The following is a 21,835-nucleotide window of genomic DNA, read 5'->3' as shown; positions in this document are numbered from 1 at the left end:
AGTCTGATGGTACGTGTCCACAGGGAGTCTGAACAGCGTAGCCACCTGTGAGCGCGCATATGCGAGCGTGCATGGGACACAGACCCGGTAGATTTATACATGTAAAAAGTTACAAACAGTCCCTTTATGTCCTATATAAATACTGTGAAAGTATCGAAACGCTCAATCCACAGGGAAATACAAACAGCCCGTATTCAGAAACTCTGCATTTGAAAGAAGCCGTCAGGATTTCTGTCCATTTGTGATGTCACAAATATACAATATTTTTAGACCCTTTACACAGATTTAAACGTAAACATTCTAAATGTGTCCCAGTTTATTTCCTGTTTTAGTGTATGTGAATGTCATCAGCTGACAGGAAATACACATGGACCCAAGCTGTTGTCTAGCAACGCAATTCTGTTGCAATTCCGTCGCAATTCCGTCGAAATGCGCTAAAACAGAGCGTTTCAGACCGACAGTATGCGGAAAATAAAGTTGTTTTTTTTACATTACAGCATGTGAACATGTTCTAGAAGAAACACAAAATACAAGTATGAACCTGAAAATGAGCATAATATTGGTTGCTTGGGGTGGACACATTTTTTCAATAAATCTAAGATTGAATCATTATTATTATTATGTTCAATGCATTCAAGAGTTATTTTATCAAGAAGTGCGGAAAATTCTTTAGTAAGTTTCTCTCTGCTAACTCTTTACCATCTTAATTTCTTAGTCCCAAAATTACTCTCAACTAATCTGAAAACAATGCTGTATGTATTTATCAATATAAATTAAGAGTTAATATTATTATTAACATAATATGACAGATTTAGAAAAGAGCTGCAATGATTAATCAATTAGTTGTCAACTAATAAATTAATCGATGACTATTTTGATAAGCAATTAATTGGTTTGAATCATTTTCTAAGGAGTCTCCAGCTTCTTAAATGTGAATATTTTCTGGTTTCTTTACTCCTCTATGACAATAAACTGAATATCTTTGAGTTGTGGACAAAACAAGACGTTTGAGGACGTCATCTTGGGCTTTGAGAAACACATTTTTCAGCATTTTCTGACATTTTTCCAGAAAAAAATAACCAACAGATTAATTGACAATAAAAAAAAATCGTTATAGTTGCAACATCTAGATTTACATTTCAAGACAGGCTGCATAGCTACACCTTTTGAGGCATATGTCATGCTTTTATTCTGAAGGTAAAATCGGTCACCTAACTTCCTGTGTTTTTCTAGCTGTTTCTGTCTGACTTGACACAACTGGAAAACAATTGGCTCCCCGCTGCTGTAACAATGTATCAGCGTCCCATTCAAGCTCAGATAGCCCACCACACACACACACACACACACACACACACACACACACACACATCTCCTATAGTGGAGCCTATAGTCTGAACCTGATCAGCATCTTCTGGGTTATAAAAAAACACACTCTTTATCATCTCTCTAACAATTAAAAAATAAATAAATAAATAAATAAATGTTAAAAAATTATAAATAAATAAATAAATAAATGTTCACAGAAACCAAAAAGGCTCCATCTCTACCATCCAATTACATAGAAAAATAAAAATAAAATGGCACAACTTCACTCTCTCTCACACTTTTTATCTGTTGATCCTCTCTTTCTTTCTTTCATTGAAACATCCTCAGATGCTCTTAGCTCCTTACCTTTGTTCAGCTCAGCCATATTGATCACAACTCTTCTTTAATAGCCTATTTTCTGGGTTATTATTACTATTTTTCTAAAGCTCCACAAAGCGTCCCCATGCAGGATGAAAAGTAAATCCAGTGAGAGGTGAGGACTATCAAGTGGTCCATTCAGAGCTCCTGGTGCTGATGGAAAATGTTGCCCTCTCTTCACCCCACGCACTTAACTCCACTCAGACCAGAGTTTGTGTGCTGGTGCGCACATCTCTGCCTCCCTCTCTCTCCGCAAAGAAACACAATTCCTGCTCTTCTAAGTTTGCTTGCAAAGGCTGAAAGAGCAGAAGTCAAAGCCATCTGCCATCGGCAGCCACACCGGGGTTAAATCTCCTGCAAGGCGGCTCAAAAGAAAAAGCTCATCTCATTGGATTTAAAGAGAGAAAGTCTCGGTGCGCCCTTCAGGCTCAACAAGCATCCACAGCAAACTCCGGCTGAAGAGAGTCAACAGGGGCCGAGCTGGAAGTGTTTACCAGCACACAGTCAGCTGACAGCAAATGCATGGGAACCTCAGTGTGGAGGAGACAGAAAACTCTCACTGAACACTCCTCCTGTCCTTTTCCTCCTCTCTCTCTGGCTGCAAGTCAAACTGGGAGTGGGTCTAAAGTAATGATGAAATAACTTCATAACCTCATTTTGCACATTTTGTTTTAGATTCTTGAGCAACATGTCTCTTCCTTCTACATGTTGCACACAAAACTTGCACAAGAGTAAGTAAATTTAGGAAAAAATGATGCAAGAGAAGAGAGGACATTTAAAGTGGCAGTAGGCAAGAATGGAGCAAATATGATAAAAAAATAAGTTATTTTTATAAAACGGTCACTATATCATGACAGGAGTGTATGAGACAGGTAATCTGAAAAAAAAATCATGTGCTTCTGTGTCCTCCGGTGCTTCTAATGGCATCAAAGACCGGAGGAAAACAGCCAATCAGAGCTGATCTGGAGCCTTGCCGTCTCGGAGCAGCTGTCAATCACTCACAAACTCCGATCAAACGGTCAAACTAGGCAGTGCTGATCAAATATGAATCAATATTCTTTTACTGTAATGCCTATTTCTCATCTTAAATATTTTCAGTAGTGTACTGTTTAGCTGTGAAATGAGAAAGTTTGTGACCCAGCAGCCATGTTGAGATCAGTTGAGGAAACACCAAGCACCGCCCTCCAGCCAGAGCAAACTTTCTCATTTTACAGCTAAACAGTACACTACGAGATGTTTCTGAAAACATTTGAGGCGAGAAATAGACATTACAGCATAGAGTATTAAATCATATTTGATCAGCGCTGCCTAGTTTGACCGTTTGATTGGAGTTCACAATTGATTGACAGCTGCATCCGTTGAATGAACAGCCAATAGGAACGCTCTCTCTCTCTTAAATGACCTGTGATTGGCCAAAGTCTCCGTCACAGGCTAGGTTTTCTAAAGCCTGAAAACAGAGCCATGAGGAGGTGCAGAAGTCTAGTTTTCTCTCAGAACACTTGAATTACAATACACTGAAAGGTTATTATGGAATTTATGCCCAATGATGGGAAAAATGCTGCAGCTTTAAAGACCTTCACTATACATAACACCAACTGTAGTAACAATGTCCTCTAAAGGCGTTGCTATAGGGATTATGGAGATACTCTACGTTGTGATGACAGCAGAGCACAACAAGGAATTAAGTTGCTCGCCAAAGACGGTACACTTAGTGGCTATTGTCTATAGAAAGCATGAAGCAGCCAGAGAGCAGGAGTGTCCCTCACACCTACAGCCTAATAGGATTGGCTATAGGATTAAACAGAGATGTGTCAACGCTTTACTTCCTAACTCCTTCCTTCACACACACACACACACACAGCAAAGATGAAGGCCTGAATGCAACAGCTAACTGAAATCGGTCTGGTGCTGCTTTCTATTGGTCAAAGTAAATATCAAGTACAATGCAGATGAATTATGCATGCAGTATATGTGGAGTACATGAGGCCACAGATACTCTTATTTATAATTCCTGTGTGGCAGTAATAACACATTGAATCATAGATATGCCAATGAGGATCTTCCATCAAAACAGCTAGAGTGCAAACTCATCCTTTATCACCTGATATGTGTGTGTACGTAACTTGTTGAGTCTAGCTGTATCACCTGACATAGAAACGACTGTCCCCTAAGCAACAGCCCATGAACAAGCTCATCAATTTTACAGGCCCGTTGGCTCTGTGGTTCCAAAACAAAGGTGCTGGCGACTGAAGTGGGCAGCCTGAAACAATGTGACTTGTTCCATAAACCTGGCAGTGCTACAGCAGCTATTCTGATACGATATTATTAATGTTATGTACTTTATTGAGGTTTACGTACAGTGAGACAAGGTTATTTAATTCAACATTCATCATTTATGCCGGCCTTTTCTTAGTCTGTCATCTGAATTATGAAGTGAGTCACATTGACCTTGTTTTCATTTTTATCGCAGCAACTCCTTCAAAGGCATTGCAGCGGATGACACTTCACAAAGTGTATTTCAAAAGGAGAATCATGCTGTATGTGAGACTTATGATGTGCGAGTAGTTAAAAATAACGAATGTGTTTTCAAGTTGCAGTGAAAAGAACATCGGCACTGCAGTGTCAATTTGTGAATAGAAACAGGACACTCAAACGTGCCAGAAAACCAATACCAGATTCAAGGCTAAACCGCTAAGAAATGTATGTCTCTTGAAGGATTTCTTCTACAAATTGAAATAACTGCGACTTTATTCTGATGGTGACAGGCTGAGAATTACAGTAACTAAAACAAAATACAATATCTGCTATATCTGTCCCTCTTATTGGCTCTTGGGATGAGAATCATTTTACATCAACAGTATTCACAGTGCCTTAAAGGGATAGTTCAGGTGTTTTGAAGTGGGGTTGGTGTATTACCTACAGTAGTTTTTGCTTTGGCAAGAACATAGATGGGTAAAACGGTTTCCGTTCCCCATTGGAAAGGGCTGTCTGACGGCAAGGTAGTTGGTGAAAATACTCTAAATATATTATACACTTAAACTGATATTGATATTTTTAGGTGAGTCTTTCTTTTAGGTGGCTAAAATACGTTTTGTTGCTGCCCCCATCCACAGAATACAGTATACTGCTTCCATACAGTAACTCCTGTCTGCTTCTCCAAACTAGGGGCATGCCGACCGTCATCTACTGTAGGTAATACAGTGACTATGGATGAGTACCTCATACAACCCCACTTCAACATCCGAACTATCGCTTATAAGTGCATAATAACTAGAGTACACGACCACAGCATTCTGTGTGTGTGTGTGTGCTCTGGCTGTTCAGTGAGTGTATTCTGATTTTGCCTGGAGACTTTCTATTTAGAATGAACAGCAAAGCTGAATAGTAGTACAGCAAAGGCTTGACGGTTAGCTCTTCAACAAGACAGGTGGGCTATGTTAAAGGGAAACGAAGAAACAACAGAACGGTGGAGGCAAACTGGGACAAATACCTTCATCAACATCTGAAAAAGACTCCTCATTGAGAATTTCAGGCACATTGGCCCGGACTGTGTGATTTGGATACACATACAGTGACATATCATGCACATGTTAATGAAAATGACATCACACAGCTCACAGTCACAAGTGTATGGAAATCATGCAGTGTATTGATATTAATTTATTTACTAATCAAAATCAAGTCACAGCAACAGTTTGCAAATATCAATTTAATTTTAGTACGCAGTGAGTGACAATGAGGAGAAGGAAGTGAAACATACCTTCATCGTCTGACATGTCGAGGAACTCATTCATGGTCTCTGGGACGTTGATTTTGTGTTTTTCTGATGTACTCTGTATATGTGGGAAAACAAGATGGACAACTGAACAATTCAGTTTTGCCAAAACAACATTATTTTGCTAAAACACATCTACTGTATATTCTGGACAAATCCCTGAAACTTTAAACAACTTCCAAATGTAAAATATGAGTTACAATGCTGTAGATTGCTAAAAGAATATTATGATATACTAAATGATCCTTTGAGTTCACGGTTGATACTCATAACCATTTTGAAAGTGTTATATCACCTGAAACTGTAGTCAGTTAAAGGGTGGACCTACCAACCTGGATCCTATTTTCCCATGTTTTTATGTCTAACTGACTACTAGTGACAACAATTTCTGAAAGTGGTCCAGTATGGAGGGAGAGCCCTGTAGACGTCTGCAATATGGTGCTATTGGGGCAAGCTGGCACCGTCATTTATGTCCACTAAAAGTGCTTGTTCCTGCCATGACAGACTCTGATTGTTATTATAAGTGTCTGACATTATGGGAAGAGTCACGCTCAAGGAGAAGTCTCGTTCTGAAATCTGGCGAGGTGACGTGTTGCCGGGAGACAATGGACAACCATAATGTTGTCAGACACTTGTAATAACAATCTGAGCCCGTCAGTGGCAAGAAGAAGCACTTTTAATGGATGTAACGTTATATTGATGCTGCTCACTTGCCTTTGCAGCTCATTTCGACTGGAGCAATTTCAAAAATTGTTGTCCCTATTAGTCATTTATACATAAACACATGGGAAATTCGGGTCCAGGTTGAAAAATACTAGAGTTACCCTTTAATGAAAAGTTGAGCATTTACATTCCAACTAAAGTGTGACCTTCACGTGTGTTTCCTAATATGGACATTAAGCTGCATCTTAGCCGTGGCCCCTGTCACAGTAAGAGCTAATGATACTGTATGTTTGAAGGCCGTCTTACTCCACATAACTGACAAGCAAAGGTCCCACAGGCTGCACATGTAGGTTCAATAGAGACAAAAAAAACAGCAGAGGTCTCTGCACAGTGAATAATAGATCAATCACACAAATGTGTAGTAGAGGAACGACCTTCATCTTTAAGGTACTTCACTGTACACAGAGACAGTTGTGACTAATACACTTTACCGCTGATAGTGCAGGATCCTCAGTGACCTCTCTATCTCTGTTCCCCCTGTCATTCCTGTCACCTCTCCATCATCCGGCTGCCTCTCTTTCTCTCCCACTTTCTCGCCCTCTCTTTCTCCCCCACACACGTGTGTGGATCAGATCGCTGTTAGTGACCTGAGCTATTTAAGGAGGAAACCTTAAGCTGCGATCTAAGTCCTCTCTGTCCCTTAAAGTGGCAGTAGGCAGTTTATTTTTGGCATCATTGGGCAAAAATTCCATAATAACCTTTCAGCATATTGTAAGTGAAGTGTTCTGAGAGATAACTAGACTTCTGCTCCTCGTCATGGCTCTGTTTTCAGGCTTTAAAAAATCTAGCCTGTGACGGGAGACTTTGGCCAATCACAGGTCGTTTCAGAGAGAGAGCGTTCCTATTGGCTGTTCATACAACGGAGGCAGCTGTCAATCACTTGCAAACTCCGGTCAAACGGTCAAACTAGGCAGCGCTGATCAGATATGATTTAATATTCTAATACTGTAATGCCTATTTCTAGCCTCAAATGTTTTCAGAAACATCTTGTTTACTGTTTAGCTGTTACATACTGGTACATATTGGTCTTTCACAAAATGAATAAAATCAATTGCTGCCTGAAAAGGAGGAAATCAATTAGAACACTTTAATACCTTTGAATGAGTAAACGTCAGTAAAGTATGATATTTGTTAATATCCTTAAACTTGCAAAAGTGAGAATGATGAATTCTCACTTTTCTCATTATTCTCTAGGTACTAAAAAAAAAAAAAAAAAGATGATGACATTTTTCAATGATAGGCATGCAATGTCACATGCATTTATTGTATTGGCCTGCCTCTTATATTCAACCTATTTCCAAGTTATAGAAAATATTCACAAGACTTAAATTAGCTTAAAACTTATTGGTGATGTGATAAAGATTGTTTCCATTTAACCATATGACATGCTGTTGACAGGAAGACAGTGTCTCACCATGGTGGTCAGGTTCTCATCCGTCACGGGCCTCAGTGTGTCCACCACAGAGATGTATCCAAGACGACGGGCGATGGATAGGGCAGTGTTCCCATTCTGACCAGTGACAGAGCAACAGGAAGTTATTCACAGGAGGCACAGACAGCACAATAGAGCATTCAGTATTTCATCACGCTTCAGCTCAGTTGGGAGTGTGTGCGTGTGTGTGTTTGTGCACTGACCATGGTGAGCTCGTTGGCCGAGGCCCCGTGCTGAAGCAGCAGGTTGATGATGTGGGTGTGGCCCTGCTGAGCTGCTTGGTGGAGAGGAGTGTACCCGTTCTAGACAGAGACACACAGACACAGTCAGGGAAAGAGAGGAGATGTTAATATTGTATGAATACATTTGTGCTAGGGCTGTCAAAGTTAAAATCGTGAAATCGTTTTACCATGTCATACTAGCTTGTTGAGAAGGAGGCTAAATAACGCTCCAAACCTAGGCTCAATTTTGGTGAGGAAAAACTGTCATGGCCATTTTCAAAGGGGTTCCTTGACCTTTGACCTCAAGATTTGTGAATGAAAATGGGTTCTATGGGTACCCACGAGTCTCCCCTTTACAGACATGCCCACTTTATGATAATCACATGCAGTTTTTCGGGCAAGTCATAGTCAAGTCAGCACACTGACACACTGACAGCTGTTGTTGACTGTTGGCCTTGAGTTTGCCATGTTATGATGTGAGCATTTTTTTATGCTAAATGCAGTACCTGTGAGGGTTTCTGGACAATAATTGTCATTGTTTTGTGTTGTTAATTGATTTCCAATAATAAATATATACGTACATTTGCATAAAGCAAGCATATTTGCCCACTCCCATGTTGATAAGAGTATTAAATACTTGACAAATCTCCCTTTAAGGTAAATTTTGAACAGATAAAAAATGTTAATCGCGATTAATTTGCAATTAATCGCGATTAACTATTTTAATCAATCGACAGCCATAATTTGTACGTAAAAGATTAACAAAAAACAGTAATACAAGACTGTGCATGTGAGTGTGTGTAGCTGGGTGAACATGCGTTTTTTCTACCTTGGTTTTGCCATTAACTCTGGCATGGTTCTGCAGCAGGAAGTTTGCCATCTTTGCGTTGCCATAGTGACAAGCCACGTGCAGCGGAGTGTAACCCATCTGCACGAGGAGGACAAACAGACATGAAAGGGCGAGGAGATGAAAAAGAGGATGGAAATTAAATTAAAAGAGAAATAGAGAGCATTTTGAACAAATTTTGAATTATAGTGCAGGAAAAAAACTTTACATCGAAACAAGTAATGTGCCTCTACTTCTCAGCATGCTATCTCTGATTGTGAATATAACTTCAAAACTGCATCATATTCTATGTCCTCGTTGAATTATGAGCACAATGCATAATGCTAATGGAGGAGATCAGTGAGTGAATAACCTATTTGCTGTAAACAACCGTCCTGTCAGCACAAATACACACACACACAATCACACAGGGACGTACGCACGCACACAAACACTACATAACCTTGTGTTAGTCCAACCTTCAGCGGCTGCAGGTTTGTCTCGGTGAACGTGAGCAGCCTGTTATGCGGCCTGTGTGCGTGTTTGTGTGTGTAACTGACTGAGTGTGACTGAATATTAGAGCATGTACGTGCTCATGTGCGTGTGTGTGTGTGTGTGTGTTTGCTGCAGTGTGTGGCGCATCCATAAAGACATGAACACCTTCCTCTCAGGTATCAATTCTTTATTTATGTAGCACCTGAGATGATTGTAGACGAATGTGTGTGTGTGTCCAAGAGTGTGTGTGAGTGTATTTTTCTGACGCCATGAAACTATACGGGGAAATCCACTTCAAATAAAGAGAAAAACACAAAGACCAGCATTAAACAGCAAAGTCAATGATGTGTGTGAATTAAATGTTATGCGTCAAACCTCAACTGTAAAAGAGATTTGAAGACCCTTATCTGTGTGTGTGTATTTACAGCGTGTACTCTCTGAGAGAGCTTTACCTTTGTTTGTGGGTTGACATCAGCCCCGTGGTTGAGAAGGACTTCTGCAACATTGACCTTGTCCTCCTGAGCTGCTAAGTGGAGCGGTGTAAGTCCGCTCTGTATATGAGGAGAGGACAAAAAACGAACACACAAATAAACTAGTTATGGTGGGAGCACATAACGAGACTGAAACCTGCTAGCTCGTTATCTTGTTTTGAAAGCACTTCATGGTCTTGCACCGGCATATACTGTATATGTCTCACATTCTTACAGTGTATGGACCAGAACGGCTCCTCAGATCCTCTGACACGAGTCTGGTAGTTGTTACAAAGTGCAGGACTAAAACCTTTGGTGAGTCAGCTTTTAGCTATTATCCTCCGAGCCACTGGAACAATCTGCCTGAGGATCTGAGAGCTGCTGGAAGTGTTGAAATCTTTAAACGTATTCGAATAATAATCGAATAATTCCCAGTGATTTTCGAATAGTATTTTTGCTTGGAATGCACATCCCTGAGTTTGTGCATTTGTAAAGCACATCAGTATTTGTGCAAGTTCACAGTACGTGTGAATGAATTAACCTTTGTTTTGTAACAGAACATACTGTAGCTCTGTCACTGATTTCACCTTATTGCACATGTTGACGTTAGCGTTCTTGGTCAGCAGCAGTGACACCAGGTCCACGCTGCCCTCCTGCGCCGCCAGGTGAATGGGGCTGATGCCTTGCCGCGTCACTGCGTTTGTGTCAGCGCCGTACTCCAGCAGTGTGGTCCCAATGTCCATTTGGTTCTTTTTGGCAGCGATGTGGAGCGGCGTGTAGCCATTCTGAGGCAGGTAAAAGAGAAGCAGGGGTTAGGAGGTTGGATTGAGCTCTTCTACATCTTCCTTGGTGAATTATTTCCTCGATATCAGTGTACTGAGAATTGCTAGTTATGCTCAGTGTTGCGTAAAACAGGGACGATTTTCATTAGGCGTCTTCCTTTATAATGTATTTTATTCCACTCTGAATCAAAATGGAATTCACTTCATAGATTATAGACTGAAGTATAGACAAAGTTGGAGGATGCCCACTATTGTTGGTCATTTGCATTACATACAATACATTTCATATAATAACAGGACAGAAAACTATTTTGTCTGCACTGGACAGTGAAAGTAGTTCAACATTACTGCAACAACAGAAGTAACACAGAGTTCTAAAGTGTTGGCATCAGTACAGAAAAGTCATGATGTAGAGATTTGCATCCCAACATATAATGCATCACATGTATCACTACATAGACGCCAAGTATCGATCTTTCTATTATAAAGTCTATTAACCTCTTAACAATCCAACGGCCTGCCGGTGCCCACTATGCTGTCTTTCAGAGGTTGTAGCGGACTCAGTCTTACACCTAGAGTGATGATACTGGTATCATATGAAACTAGAAAACCAAAGGAACCGTACGGTACAAACCATGTCATGTTAGCTTGTTGGAAAGAATGCGAAAGAATGCGAAATAACGCTCCAAAGTTATGCTAAATTGTGGTGAGGAAAAACTGGCATGGCCATTTTTAAAGGAGTCCCTTGACCTCTGACCTCAAGATATGTGAATGAAAAGTCTGAGAGGAACGGAGTGAAAACTGTATTTAAAATCGTAAGAAGATTGTATCGTGACTTAAGCATCGTGATACTATGGTATCGTGGGGCCTCAGGTTATTCCCACCCTTAATTAATACTGTTGAATATGATCCTCGTTATCATGTTTGACCCATTCTTTTTAAAGGGACAAGTACGTGGAAACATCAGTTTACCCATCAATGATTATTTTACATTTATCACTGATGGGAGAACTCCCACTCCGTGTAAGAGCTTGTGAATGAACATCTGAGACCTCAGACAAAGGGTTTCCCTCACACACAGATACAATATAAACAGACACTATTCTGACATTCCTCACTTTGGTCACCATGGGGATGATCTGCGAGACAGCATTAAACTAAAGACGAAGTGTAAATACAGTTCCCTGTTAGGGACCCCACTGGTGGTCGTGTGAGCTGCAGGTGGGTTCTATTCAACTCTCTGGGCAGCCTTGAGGTCCACAGCAGGGTGGAGGGATTTTAGCTTAAATGAGTAAAAGGACGAGGGGAGTGAGGGAAAGGGGAAGAGTTACATGTACTGTATTTCTAGGGTCATCACTGTCACTGTGTGTGGTGAAATTGGGCTCTAAAACTGAAAACTCTGAAGTCACTCGTTATTTCCAAACTGTTCTCATTTACAGCAAGACTTACTTCACAAGTCACAATTTCAGATCCTCCTGTCCTTAGTACAGAGATATGACACATGCACAAAGTCTTCTAACACAACTCTGTGATCATAAACTGCTCGCATGTGCAAACGCTTCTAGACAACTCCTCTGGTGAACACAGATTGATCCTTTTCCAAAAGCCCTTTCAAATTAGACCAAGCCCACCAACTTTATCACCCAGCCAAATTAAACACAATTTATAGAGGGAGAAACTGAGAGAAAGGGAGACAGGGAGGAATGACTAACAGTGTGGGAGGGAAGAAGGAATAAATAGAGACAGATATAGATTAAGGGAGAGAGAGATAGCAGGAGACAGAAAGTAAGGATGAATGAGCTATACAAGCTTTTTTCTCCCCTTGCAGGGGATGTCCAATGTCTTGAATGTAAGTTGACAGTCCAGCCAAAAACATGGCATTTCCTGCCATATTTTGGTTGGCAGTTCTGCCATTCTGCTCATACTTGTTCTGTGGTTTTGACAGACTACCAAAGCCTAGCAGGAGACTAGCCACAACTTGACCATGTGTTTTTGTGTCTGTCAGACATTTCAACAAGAGCAGTAACTACAGTTGCTTTTTATTGGGAACACACAAAATGTGCAGCTCTGGAACTGACTTCACAAGAGTGGGTGGTTTGAAGTTCTGACAGACTCTGAATGAATTTACGACATGTATAACACATTACCAGTCCATTCACATGTGCTTTCCAGTTTTGTTTTATGAGGAATATGACAATATAGCATCTAATAAATCACTGAGCCAAATATGCTGACAGTGTGGGCGAAATTCTGGTTAGTTGAATGATTTCAAAGACTTTGCTGAGCTCAAAGAAAAAGCCGCACGTTCACTCACGACATCAAAGACTAGACGAGATGGAAAAGGAAGATGGCACTGAAGGCACAAGCCAGGTGAATTCATTGTGTGCTTATGTGTGTTTGTGTGAATACCTTGGCGGCAGCGTGTGGAGAAGCTCCCTGATCCAGCAGAAGCAGTGCCACTCTCTGATTATCGTAGTGAGCGGCTACATGCAGCGGAGTTAGTCCACTCTAAAACACACACACACACACACACACATCCACGCACACACACACACACACACACACACACACACACACATGCAACACAGCACAAGGTTAGAAGATCACGCTGCACAAATATGCTGATAAGTATAATGAAAGAACTGAACCGACAGAATGTCAAGACATGATGGGAGATGGACATCAAATTGATGGAAGATAGTTAGTGCAGGAGACAGTTTAGAGAAACAACTTCATGCTGAAATCTAGAGGAAGAAGAAGCTGGGAGGAGCATGTCTTTACTGGCCTATAAAATGCATCTCCAAAATATCAAAATTGTTTTGTTTTTTAAATGGTTTCTTGATCTTAAGTAGGAGAATAGACCTTAAAGGAACACTTAAAAGAGTACTCCACTGATGTGGCATTGCACTCCTTTAACACTGTTGGGCCTATGAGGGTCTATGGGAATTGACTCGCTTTTGGAGCCAGCCTCAAGTGGCTATTCAAAGAACTGCCGTTTTAGGCACTTCCCGTTGGCTTCATTTCTCAGCACCGGAGGTTGCCGCTAGCTTCAGACCCAAGCGACGCTGACTCAAGTGACATCACATGAGGTAACATATCAGACTTTGCACGGCTCCTTCTGGAGTTCCCCTTTTATCTTTCATTTTATCTAAAAAGATTTAAAGCAACAAATTCAGAGATAGATGATTTTCATTTGACAGCAATGATGCAACAATTAATTATTCATATTTTGGCAGTAATAGTAGAAGCATAGAAGCAGTATTAGAGTGCTAGCAGCAGCAGCAGTAGCAGCATGTTGTTGTTATTGTTTTAGTTGAAAGATCCCCTCCAGACGATGCTTGTGAGCTACACCCAAAGTATTCCATGCATAAGTTATTGTCTTTCTTTTCATCTCTAAAGAAAATCAGTGTAATTAAACTGCAATAAAGGCTCATTTTTACTTTGTGTTGTGTTGTAGCATTACAATGGGACTGATTTTAGCACGACACCACCACGCAGTGTGGAAGCTTCATTATCATACCTGACTGCCATTACGTTAAACGCTCTCAGATGGTGGCACAGACACACACACACAACTAGCAAACACTATAATCAGTGCCAGTCGGCCTGTGCTAAGTAAGTGCGTCAATATGTGAGTGTGTGCGTGTGTATACAAATGCGTTTGCACAAGGGTGCATGTGGTGGTGGAATGAGTGCATCATCAGGGGAAATAAAAGCGAATCTACCCAGAAGGTTTTTGCAAACAGGATGAGCATCTGTTGGCTGTGCTGTCCTGGGATCAGTCCTAAACCTCCCACACCACCACCACCAGCCCTGTGTCCTGCTGCAGCTTGGAAAATACAACTCAAAAGGGTTCTGTTTACTCTCTTAGAGACAGGTTGGATAAGGGCAGGCGACAGAAAGACTTGCAGGATGATAAGTGGTCACAGTATCTGAATGACTTCCTGATTTTGGACATTTGTTGGACAGATCTCACCAGAAAAGTCCACAAGTTGTTACAAAGCTTCAGGATAACTCAACAGCTGAATATGTTTACTTTCTTTCTTGATGCTCTTTGTTATATAAGGTTATCTTCTACATACAGCTTCTAATAATCCAATGGTTTTCCGAGCGCTTTTCTTTTATGTTCACAGGAGTTTCGAAGGATTATTTGAAAACTGACACACCTTGCTGTTGGTTGTTTGTAAGGATGATGTGGTAATTTAGAGTTTATACTCCTGTTGCCTTCATTTTTCTCTGCTCTGCGTAGGAGTGTCATCCCCTGCCTAATATGTGGAGTCTTTTCTGTGCCAGGCCCCTCCCTCCTCAGACAGCTCATGTTTTCCAGCAGCAACACATCTGTAAACACCCTTAAAAGTTGTTGTCAAGACTCACCTTTCCAGCAGCATCAGGCGCAGCTCTTTTCTGTAGGAGGAGGCTGGCCACCTCCATCTTGCCGTACTTTGCTGCCACATGCAGGGGACTGAACCCTTTCTGTTGAACACAAAATAAAATACATCAACAAAATGAAAGGCAGTGGAAAGATGGAGCGTATACAGAGGAGGAGTAGAGATGGGTATTTAAACAGGAAGTGAATATTTACGTTGTTTTAGGTCAGCCCTTGCTGGGCTGGGGTCGAGCTCTTTCTCATAACAACATAGTTTCTCACATAGTTGTAAATAACTCGTCCGGATGATATCAGTCAGTATCCATTCTTACTTAAAAACTTCAGAAGTAAACGATTTGTTAACGTATCGTTCCTGAACAAAAACTGAAACATGAACTTACTGTAATAAATATTGACCATAATTTACTAAATGAACATCATGCTGTATTGAAGAAGACTTGAAACTAGCGATTGAGACCATAAACTCATGTTTACAATGTTTACTGAGGTAATAAATTAAGTGAGAAGTAGGCTCATTTTCTCATTAACTTCTATACGATCAGACTTCTTTTTGCAACCAGAGGAGTCGCCCCCTGCTGGATATTAGAAAGAATGCAAGTTTAAGGCACTTCCGCATTGGCTTCACTTCTCAGACATGGAGGTGGCCCACTGCATTTAACACATGACACTATCATTCAAAGACATTTTCAAACTAAAATACCCGTTGTAGAAGAAGTAAATCATTGTGAAAAGTTTTTTAATTAAGTTAAAAATTGATTTGTAACTATTATAAATTCACTTAAATAAAGGAACAGTGTGTAGCATTTAGGGGGATCTATTGGCCGAAATGGAATATAATATTAATAAGCATGTTTTCTTTAGTGTATAATAACCTGAAAATAAGAATCGTGTTTTCGTTACCTTAGAATGAGCTGTTTATATCTATATCACTGACTCTAGATAGGGCCGTTCGCGTTCACCACTGTAGTTCTCCTACACGCTTGGCACACGGGAGAAGGTTCAGTTGGTTGCAGTCTGGAAACTCAGCACTAGATGCCGCCAAATCCTACACACAGCACCTTTAACTACATTAAAACGTGTGAGGACCTATAAAAGAGTATTATCTGTGCATGACTAATTTATTTATAACAACAAGGTATGTGATACCCTGAGAAGCTAAGCCAAAGGCCCTTATTTCCTCATGTATTCCAGATCTATAAATGGCAGATGTACAGTATAATGTGATCATGTTATTCTTGGCTTCCTTCCTGTGTGTACGTGAAGATATTTAAAGACATTAGGTCACATTTTCCTGAGGAATGTGGGACTCCCACAGATTTCCATTCCATGCTCTGAAACACATGACCTCATTTGTGTGACTGGTTGGTATTCACACAGTTCACACAGTAAAGGGTCATTGTAGAGAAGACAGGTTGCTGGATAGAGAGGTTAATTTGAAATGTTTTTTGTTTTTTTTAAATGTAGTCACTTTAACAATAAATTCGTTTCACAAATGGGTCACTTCATGGTTTCCATCCCACTACTCCTCTTTTCCCAGATTCGTGTGACATCATTTCGTTGAACAGCTGACTCAGGTGACGTCCCAAAAGATGCTCTATGTGTGTGTGCGTGAGAGAGAGAGAGAGAGAGAGAGAGAGAGAGAACTGGCACCATGGGGTTTACCGCTCATTAATCCGTCCCACTGACAGAGGTCACCTTCAAAGACAGCCCCCAGCGACATACAATCACACACATGCACCAACCAATTCCATAAAGTCTACTCTAAATCTCTTTTTGACCTTGATCCGTGCAATTAGTCATCTGTGAAACCATCACCACCAACAACTGACATCATCCGTCCACGGTGGGCTGCATTGATAGAAAATAAACCTCCTGAGTTCAAAAGAAGTGTCTTAAATTACTGGGCCAACACCATAGTACTGCCACTGACCTGAATGTGAACACTAATATTCATGTGACAGAACATAACATGCTTGAGGCCTGTAGGCTGGTTATAGGCAGGCTGTTTGTCTCTATGAATGCTTTTGTTGTGACGGAATATTTCAGCAGCCACAAACTCTGACCGATAAACCATGGAGGATATTGGAAACTGGTGCCCACTTGTGGAGAAACACGGCACTGAAAGATAGTCTGTGTGTGTTTGAGTGTATGTGGAAGAAATAGAGACATCCAACTGAACTCCACGACTTCATGCACTGAAATAAGATCCTCCGTCGGACCCACCTTAGTCGAGGAGGAGAGCGAGGCTCCGTTCTCCAGCAGCATGGTAGCAACATCTTGGTGTCCTTCGCGGGCAGCCAGGTGAAGGGGGGTGTAGCCTGAGGTGGTGGCGGCGTTGGCAGAGGCGCCGCACTGCAGCAGCTGTTGTACAATGTCGACTTTCCCCAGCCGACTGGAGATGTGCAACGCTGTCTGGTCATCCTGCGGAGAAGGAGAAAGTGACTTTTGGCCCAGTATTTTATCATTGGCTTGTTTTTCTTCTTCTCCCGGACACAGTGATTGATAATGAGGCTCGGTGTTCTAACCTTGGACTTGGTCTCCACCTTGGCTCCGTTCTTGAGCAGGTATCGGACTACGTCTGCCTGGCCTGCTCTGGCTGCCATGTGGAGAGATGTCTCTCCTCGCTGGAAGGCACACAGAAACGGTTGTTTTTCAGATGCAATAATGTGGGATTTGAACTCTGAACAGAAACGTGGATTCCACTCACTACGTTGGTCGTGTTCGGTGATGCTCCGTGTTGCGTCAGTGAATGGACGATGTTTTCGTGGCCCATGAAGGCTGCCACATGGATGGGCGTTAGGCCAGACTGTTTAAGTCCAAACAAAGACAAAGCGCTATTAAAGCAAGTCACAATGTATAAAATAGAACAGCTCAGAATAACTTAAAAGTCAGCGTAGTTTAAAGAAACCACTTCTGGTGCTAGGTGCTAACAGGTATAGTCAAGCAGAGAATAGTGCTCAGTACCTCAGTGACAGCCTGGATAGACGCTCCATGTTTTAGCAACAGCTCCATCACTTTGACTCTGTTCTTCTTGCAGGCAATGTGAAGCGGAGTGAAACCATTCTGCACACAGAAAGAAAAAACTCTGTGTGAAGCCCACACTCCAGTAGTATCTTCACCTTAAGGGATGAACGCTCCACAGTCACAAGACATCTGCCACTGCTTTTATTTGGCTGATAAGGGGAAGCAAATGATCTGCCAGGAAATTAACGGGTGGTTCAGAAAATGTCAGTTGCAAACCACAAATGGGACGAAGAAACCTTTTCTCTCTCAATTCTTTTACTCAAATTCTGACTCTTAGAAAGTGCAGGAGAATCCCTTTTTATCCCTCAGTGTCAGTTTCAACAATTCATCACTCCCAGTTCTCTGTGTTTCCGCTGGTAACGTTCTATTGTGGCAGGCCGCCACGGCAAAATCTTTACCGCCGCAGCAAAAATAAAAGTCACTTCAAAAAAACACAAAAGAAAAAATAGTATTTACTGTATGTAACTTCAGTTTTATAAGTATGAGAACTGCAAGGAGAGAAAGGGGGAGTGAGACGGCGTATGGATGCGGGCGAGGGATGTGACCAGATTATATAGTTTATAAAAATGCAGTACAATAACAATGCAGCCATTTAATATGCATGACGTTTGGATCTGCCTATGCGCAGGATTCAGCCGTCACTCTGTTTGTCACTGTTAGTAGAGAATCCCGTCTGCAGTGTAGTTCATACACTTCACTGATAAAATTCAGTGTTCTTTGTCTTAAACTGAGCGAAGACCAAGTAAAAATGCGGTCGATTCCGAGACGAGATCAAGACCTCCAAAAAGTGCTCTCGAGACCAAAACCAATCTCGAGTAGCCTACTACAACGCTGCTACACATATAGCCTTTATCCCAGTAAGCGAGGGTAAAACACTATAGTTTTAACATTAGTTTAATTGAAAAAAAACAACCTTTTGAAAATTGCACTCACAGCAACCCTCTCGCTCCACAGGAAACACTGTCTCTGTTTTTCTTCCCTTCTGCCTCATGTACCAATTTTATGTCACTTTCGGGACCCGGGAGAACCTTGTACCCCTTAGTATCACAAACGATTCTCATTCCCTTTCAAACCATCACATTAGTGAAGCGAAAGCCTTTTGGCTTGATTTTTAATACGGAAAATGATTGAAAAACATTGAACATCAACTAAAAACTAGTGTCTTTCAGCGTCTAGCAACTAACAATATCACTACTAGTCTAGTATCTGCATCTTTTTTTGTAACCTCTATGTTTTATGTTCTATGTATTATCTATCTTAATCTCAGTGAGGCACTTCTCCTGGTTAAATAAAGTTAAATGTTATATTTACTGGATGCCTTTGTCCACGTCACTTCTCTCTTTCACCATCCCATCCCTTGCACCCTGTCCACCCTTTTATCCCTACCAGAGCCTTGGCGTTTGGGTTGGCCTTCTTGTCCACGATGAGCTTGGCCACCTTGTAGTGACCACAGTGGGCAGCGACGTGCAGCGCCGTCAGGTAGTCGTTGGTGACGTCGTCCACCGGCACGTCGTGCTGGAGCAGGAGCTGGACGCAGTTCAGGTGGTCCCCCTGAGTTGCCATGTGGAGCGGTGATAGCCCGTTCTATAGTGGGGGGGAGGGCAGAGAGGGGGGGGGAGAGAAAGAGAACGAGAGACAGAGACAAACACATACGCAGACGGACACATAGACAGATGGACAGACGGACACAGTGAGTTAGGGCGTGGCCATGCGCTGCACTGAAAGACTGTGAAGGAAGTTGTTGAGGAGGTTACAGAAGCATTGTTATAACGAGGTCATTACAACAATGTCTAGTTTGTTACACTGGTCGTCCCGCGCGGTCAAACTGTAGGGCTACGCAGCGGAGACGGGCTGTTCTGGAGAGGTCGCACACACGTTATGGAGACAATGCGACAGCAACAACAACAGACCTGCTATCTGATTGGCTAACAGATGTCAAATAGGAAAGCTAGTTTATACAAACATCTGTATTATAATGTTATTAACAATGTGTAGCCTGTTTCAAGTGAAATGTGATCTATTCTGCTTTACAACAGCCAGTGAAAAATAAACATGTGACATGTATGTGTTCCCTTTTCCTATTCTGAGCTAAGCAGCGTCTCCTGAATTGATCGTCCCAGTAGCTACCTTGGTCTTGGACAGGAAAGGCGCTCCTCGGTCCAGTAGGATTTCTACCACCTGCTCGTGCCCGCTCCTCGCCCCACAGTGAAGAGGTGTCAGACCGTCCTGAAAAACAACAAAGACAGCAAAGGTGTTGAAAGGTTAAAGGTCATCCCTGCCTCTTCTACAGATGTTTAAAACTGCATATGGTTTGGTAGTTCAAGCTAAAGGAGCAAATAATATACCAGCCTGTTCTCATTCCCAGGGCGTCAAACAACAAGGCTTTGTGTCAGCCATCGGCATTCGGTACCGCTGCAGAAGGCAACCCTTTAGTGCTGGTATGAAACTCACCAGGCGTTCCATTAACTATAATGTAGACCCATCCGCTGCAGCAGTAAATGCTGTGAGAAAGTGCAACCGGGAGTGTGGTGAAGTAGTTTAAAGAGCGAAAAGACACACTGAGTTGGCGGAAGGGGAGGTGGATGGGTCCAACAAATACAAGGCTTTCATCCAGTTTGTTCAAGTCCCATATTCACAACATTCAGTGTCATTTTCCCTGTACAAATGTAGTAGTTTTAAGCCCAACCATGTAGTTCTTTCCTAAACCTAACTATAGTGGGTTTGATGTCGAAAATAAAGTGATGCCAAAGGGGCATGACAAAGCTGCGGAATGTGATGAGTCGGGATGAGAACGTGTTGAATATATATTGTACATTAAGACATGGTTTATAAACTTTGTTCCATATTGGAAAGTTTGGTTCCACAAAAATAATTTCAACTCTAACAAATTTGAGAAACTGACAGATAAACTTCACACTGAAAAGATAAAATAAAAAACAAATCCAATGCAACCACGGTGGAAAATTAGCTTTATCGACCTCCAAAAGACAATATCGTTCCTGCCTCCTGTGCTTCTCTGCATCTTACAGTTCTCTGGGGAAATTGGTCTCACCTTGGTCTTTGCATCAATTTTGGACCCTCTATCCAGCAACAACTTGACCATGTTGCTGTTGCCCCTTTTTGAAGCCACATGAAGCGGTGTGATGTCATTCTAAACAAAAAAGAGGAAACTGGTGTTACGATTCAGCCATCAAATTACATGTAGTGGTTTATTATTTACACACAATTATGCACTGGCATTTAGAAGTCTACAATTAAATTGAACAGATATACAACATGTAATCTTGTAGACTGTAAATAGATTGTGATGCTTTTATTGCTATACTCTCCTTATTAAGGCTACATAGTCTTTTATTATCAAGACAACAGCTGTAAAACAGCTCCCTTGTTTAATCCCTGTTTTATCTCACCTAAACCTGTAATCAGTGTCAAAAAGCAGCACAAACACCAACACTCCTTCACACACTAGCTGATATAATTACAGGCCACTGTAGCTAATGTCTAATGATGTGGAAACACATTTTTAATGGCCCCCATTTACATTACAATGTAAATATCACAGTAAATAAAAAGTAATCCTACTCTCTTTATTATGTCAAAACATATATTTACGTAAGAGTGCAGCCTTGTAGTGATGCACCTATTAAGAAACATTGAGAGGCACATCAGCTAGTATAACAATTATACTGCTGTGTACTTTATTTAAAGGTCATTTGTTTCCCAATGCCCACTTTGAATAAATGATAATGATGCCCCCTGCTAGTTGGCATTGTTTACGGTGTGCAACTTTGCACACACAGCGAGCTGCAGACTGATGTTAGTGAGCTTCAAGTCCATCAGAATTAAAACACATTGCACATACTGTCATGTTTTATTCACTAAAAGTCAGGGTGCCTTGTCATTATGTGACTTGTAGATCATCATAGATACTAACTATACAAAACAGCGTTACCCTCATCTCCATTTCTTTAATACGAAGCAGCAAATTCTGTGCCTCATTTTTCAAAGGGGGTGAGG

The 21,835-nt window shown here is 41.4% G+C and overlaps 1 protein-coding gene across 10 annotated transcripts in view; it reads right to left on the bottom strand.

Annotated features, from left to right (window-relative positions):
* The window catches only part of ank3a (ankyrin 3a), a 137,523-nt gene that overhangs the window by 47,632 nt on the left and 68,056 nt on the right, over positions 1-21,835 (bottom strand). For 8 of the 10 annotated variants that reach the window (XR_005208499.1, XM_037781970.1, XM_037781966.1 and 5 more), the window contains exons 9-23: positions 20,871-20,969; positions 19,946-20,044; positions 19,205-19,402; positions 17,759-17,857; positions 17,502-17,600; positions 17,320-17,418; positions 17,018-17,215; positions 14,782-14,880; positions 12,817-12,915; positions 10,213-10,410; positions 9,608-9,706; positions 8,664-8,762; positions 7,817-7,915; positions 7,596-7,691; positions 5,444-5,516 (exon numbers count right to left, since the gene is read on the bottom strand). Coding sequence is in view for 9 of the 10 variants with exons in the window: in XM_037781970.1 (XP_037637898.1) it covers positions 5,444-5,516; positions 7,596-7,691; positions 7,817-7,915; positions 8,664-8,762; positions 9,608-9,706; positions 10,213-10,410; positions 12,817-12,915; positions 14,782-14,880; positions 17,018-17,215; positions 17,320-17,418; positions 17,502-17,600; positions 17,759-17,857; positions 19,205-19,402; positions 19,946-20,044; positions 20,871-20,969 (1,753 nt within the window). In the remaining variant the exon portion in view is untranslated. Of the gene's footprint in view, positions 1-1,671; positions 2,223-5,443; positions 5,517-7,595; positions 7,692-7,816; positions 7,916-8,663; positions 8,763-9,607; positions 9,707-10,212; positions 10,411-12,816; positions 12,916-14,781; positions 14,881-17,017; positions 17,216-17,319; positions 17,419-17,501; positions 17,601-17,758; positions 17,858-19,204; positions 19,403-19,945; positions 20,045-20,870; positions 20,970-21,835 lie in introns of those variants that run through there. The other 2 variants (XM_037781976.1, XM_037781977.1) reach the window with 1 other exon arrangement.

This window comes from Sebastes umbrosus, chromosome 10 (assembly GCF_015220745.1).
Source record: "Sebastes umbrosus isolate fSebUmb1 chromosome 10, fSebUmb1.pri, whole genome shotgun sequence".
Lineage (NCBI taxonomy): Eukaryota > Metazoa > Chordata > Actinopteri > Perciformes > Sebastidae > Sebastes > Sebastes umbrosus.
This window is presented reverse-complemented; position numbering and strand designations above follow the sequence as displayed.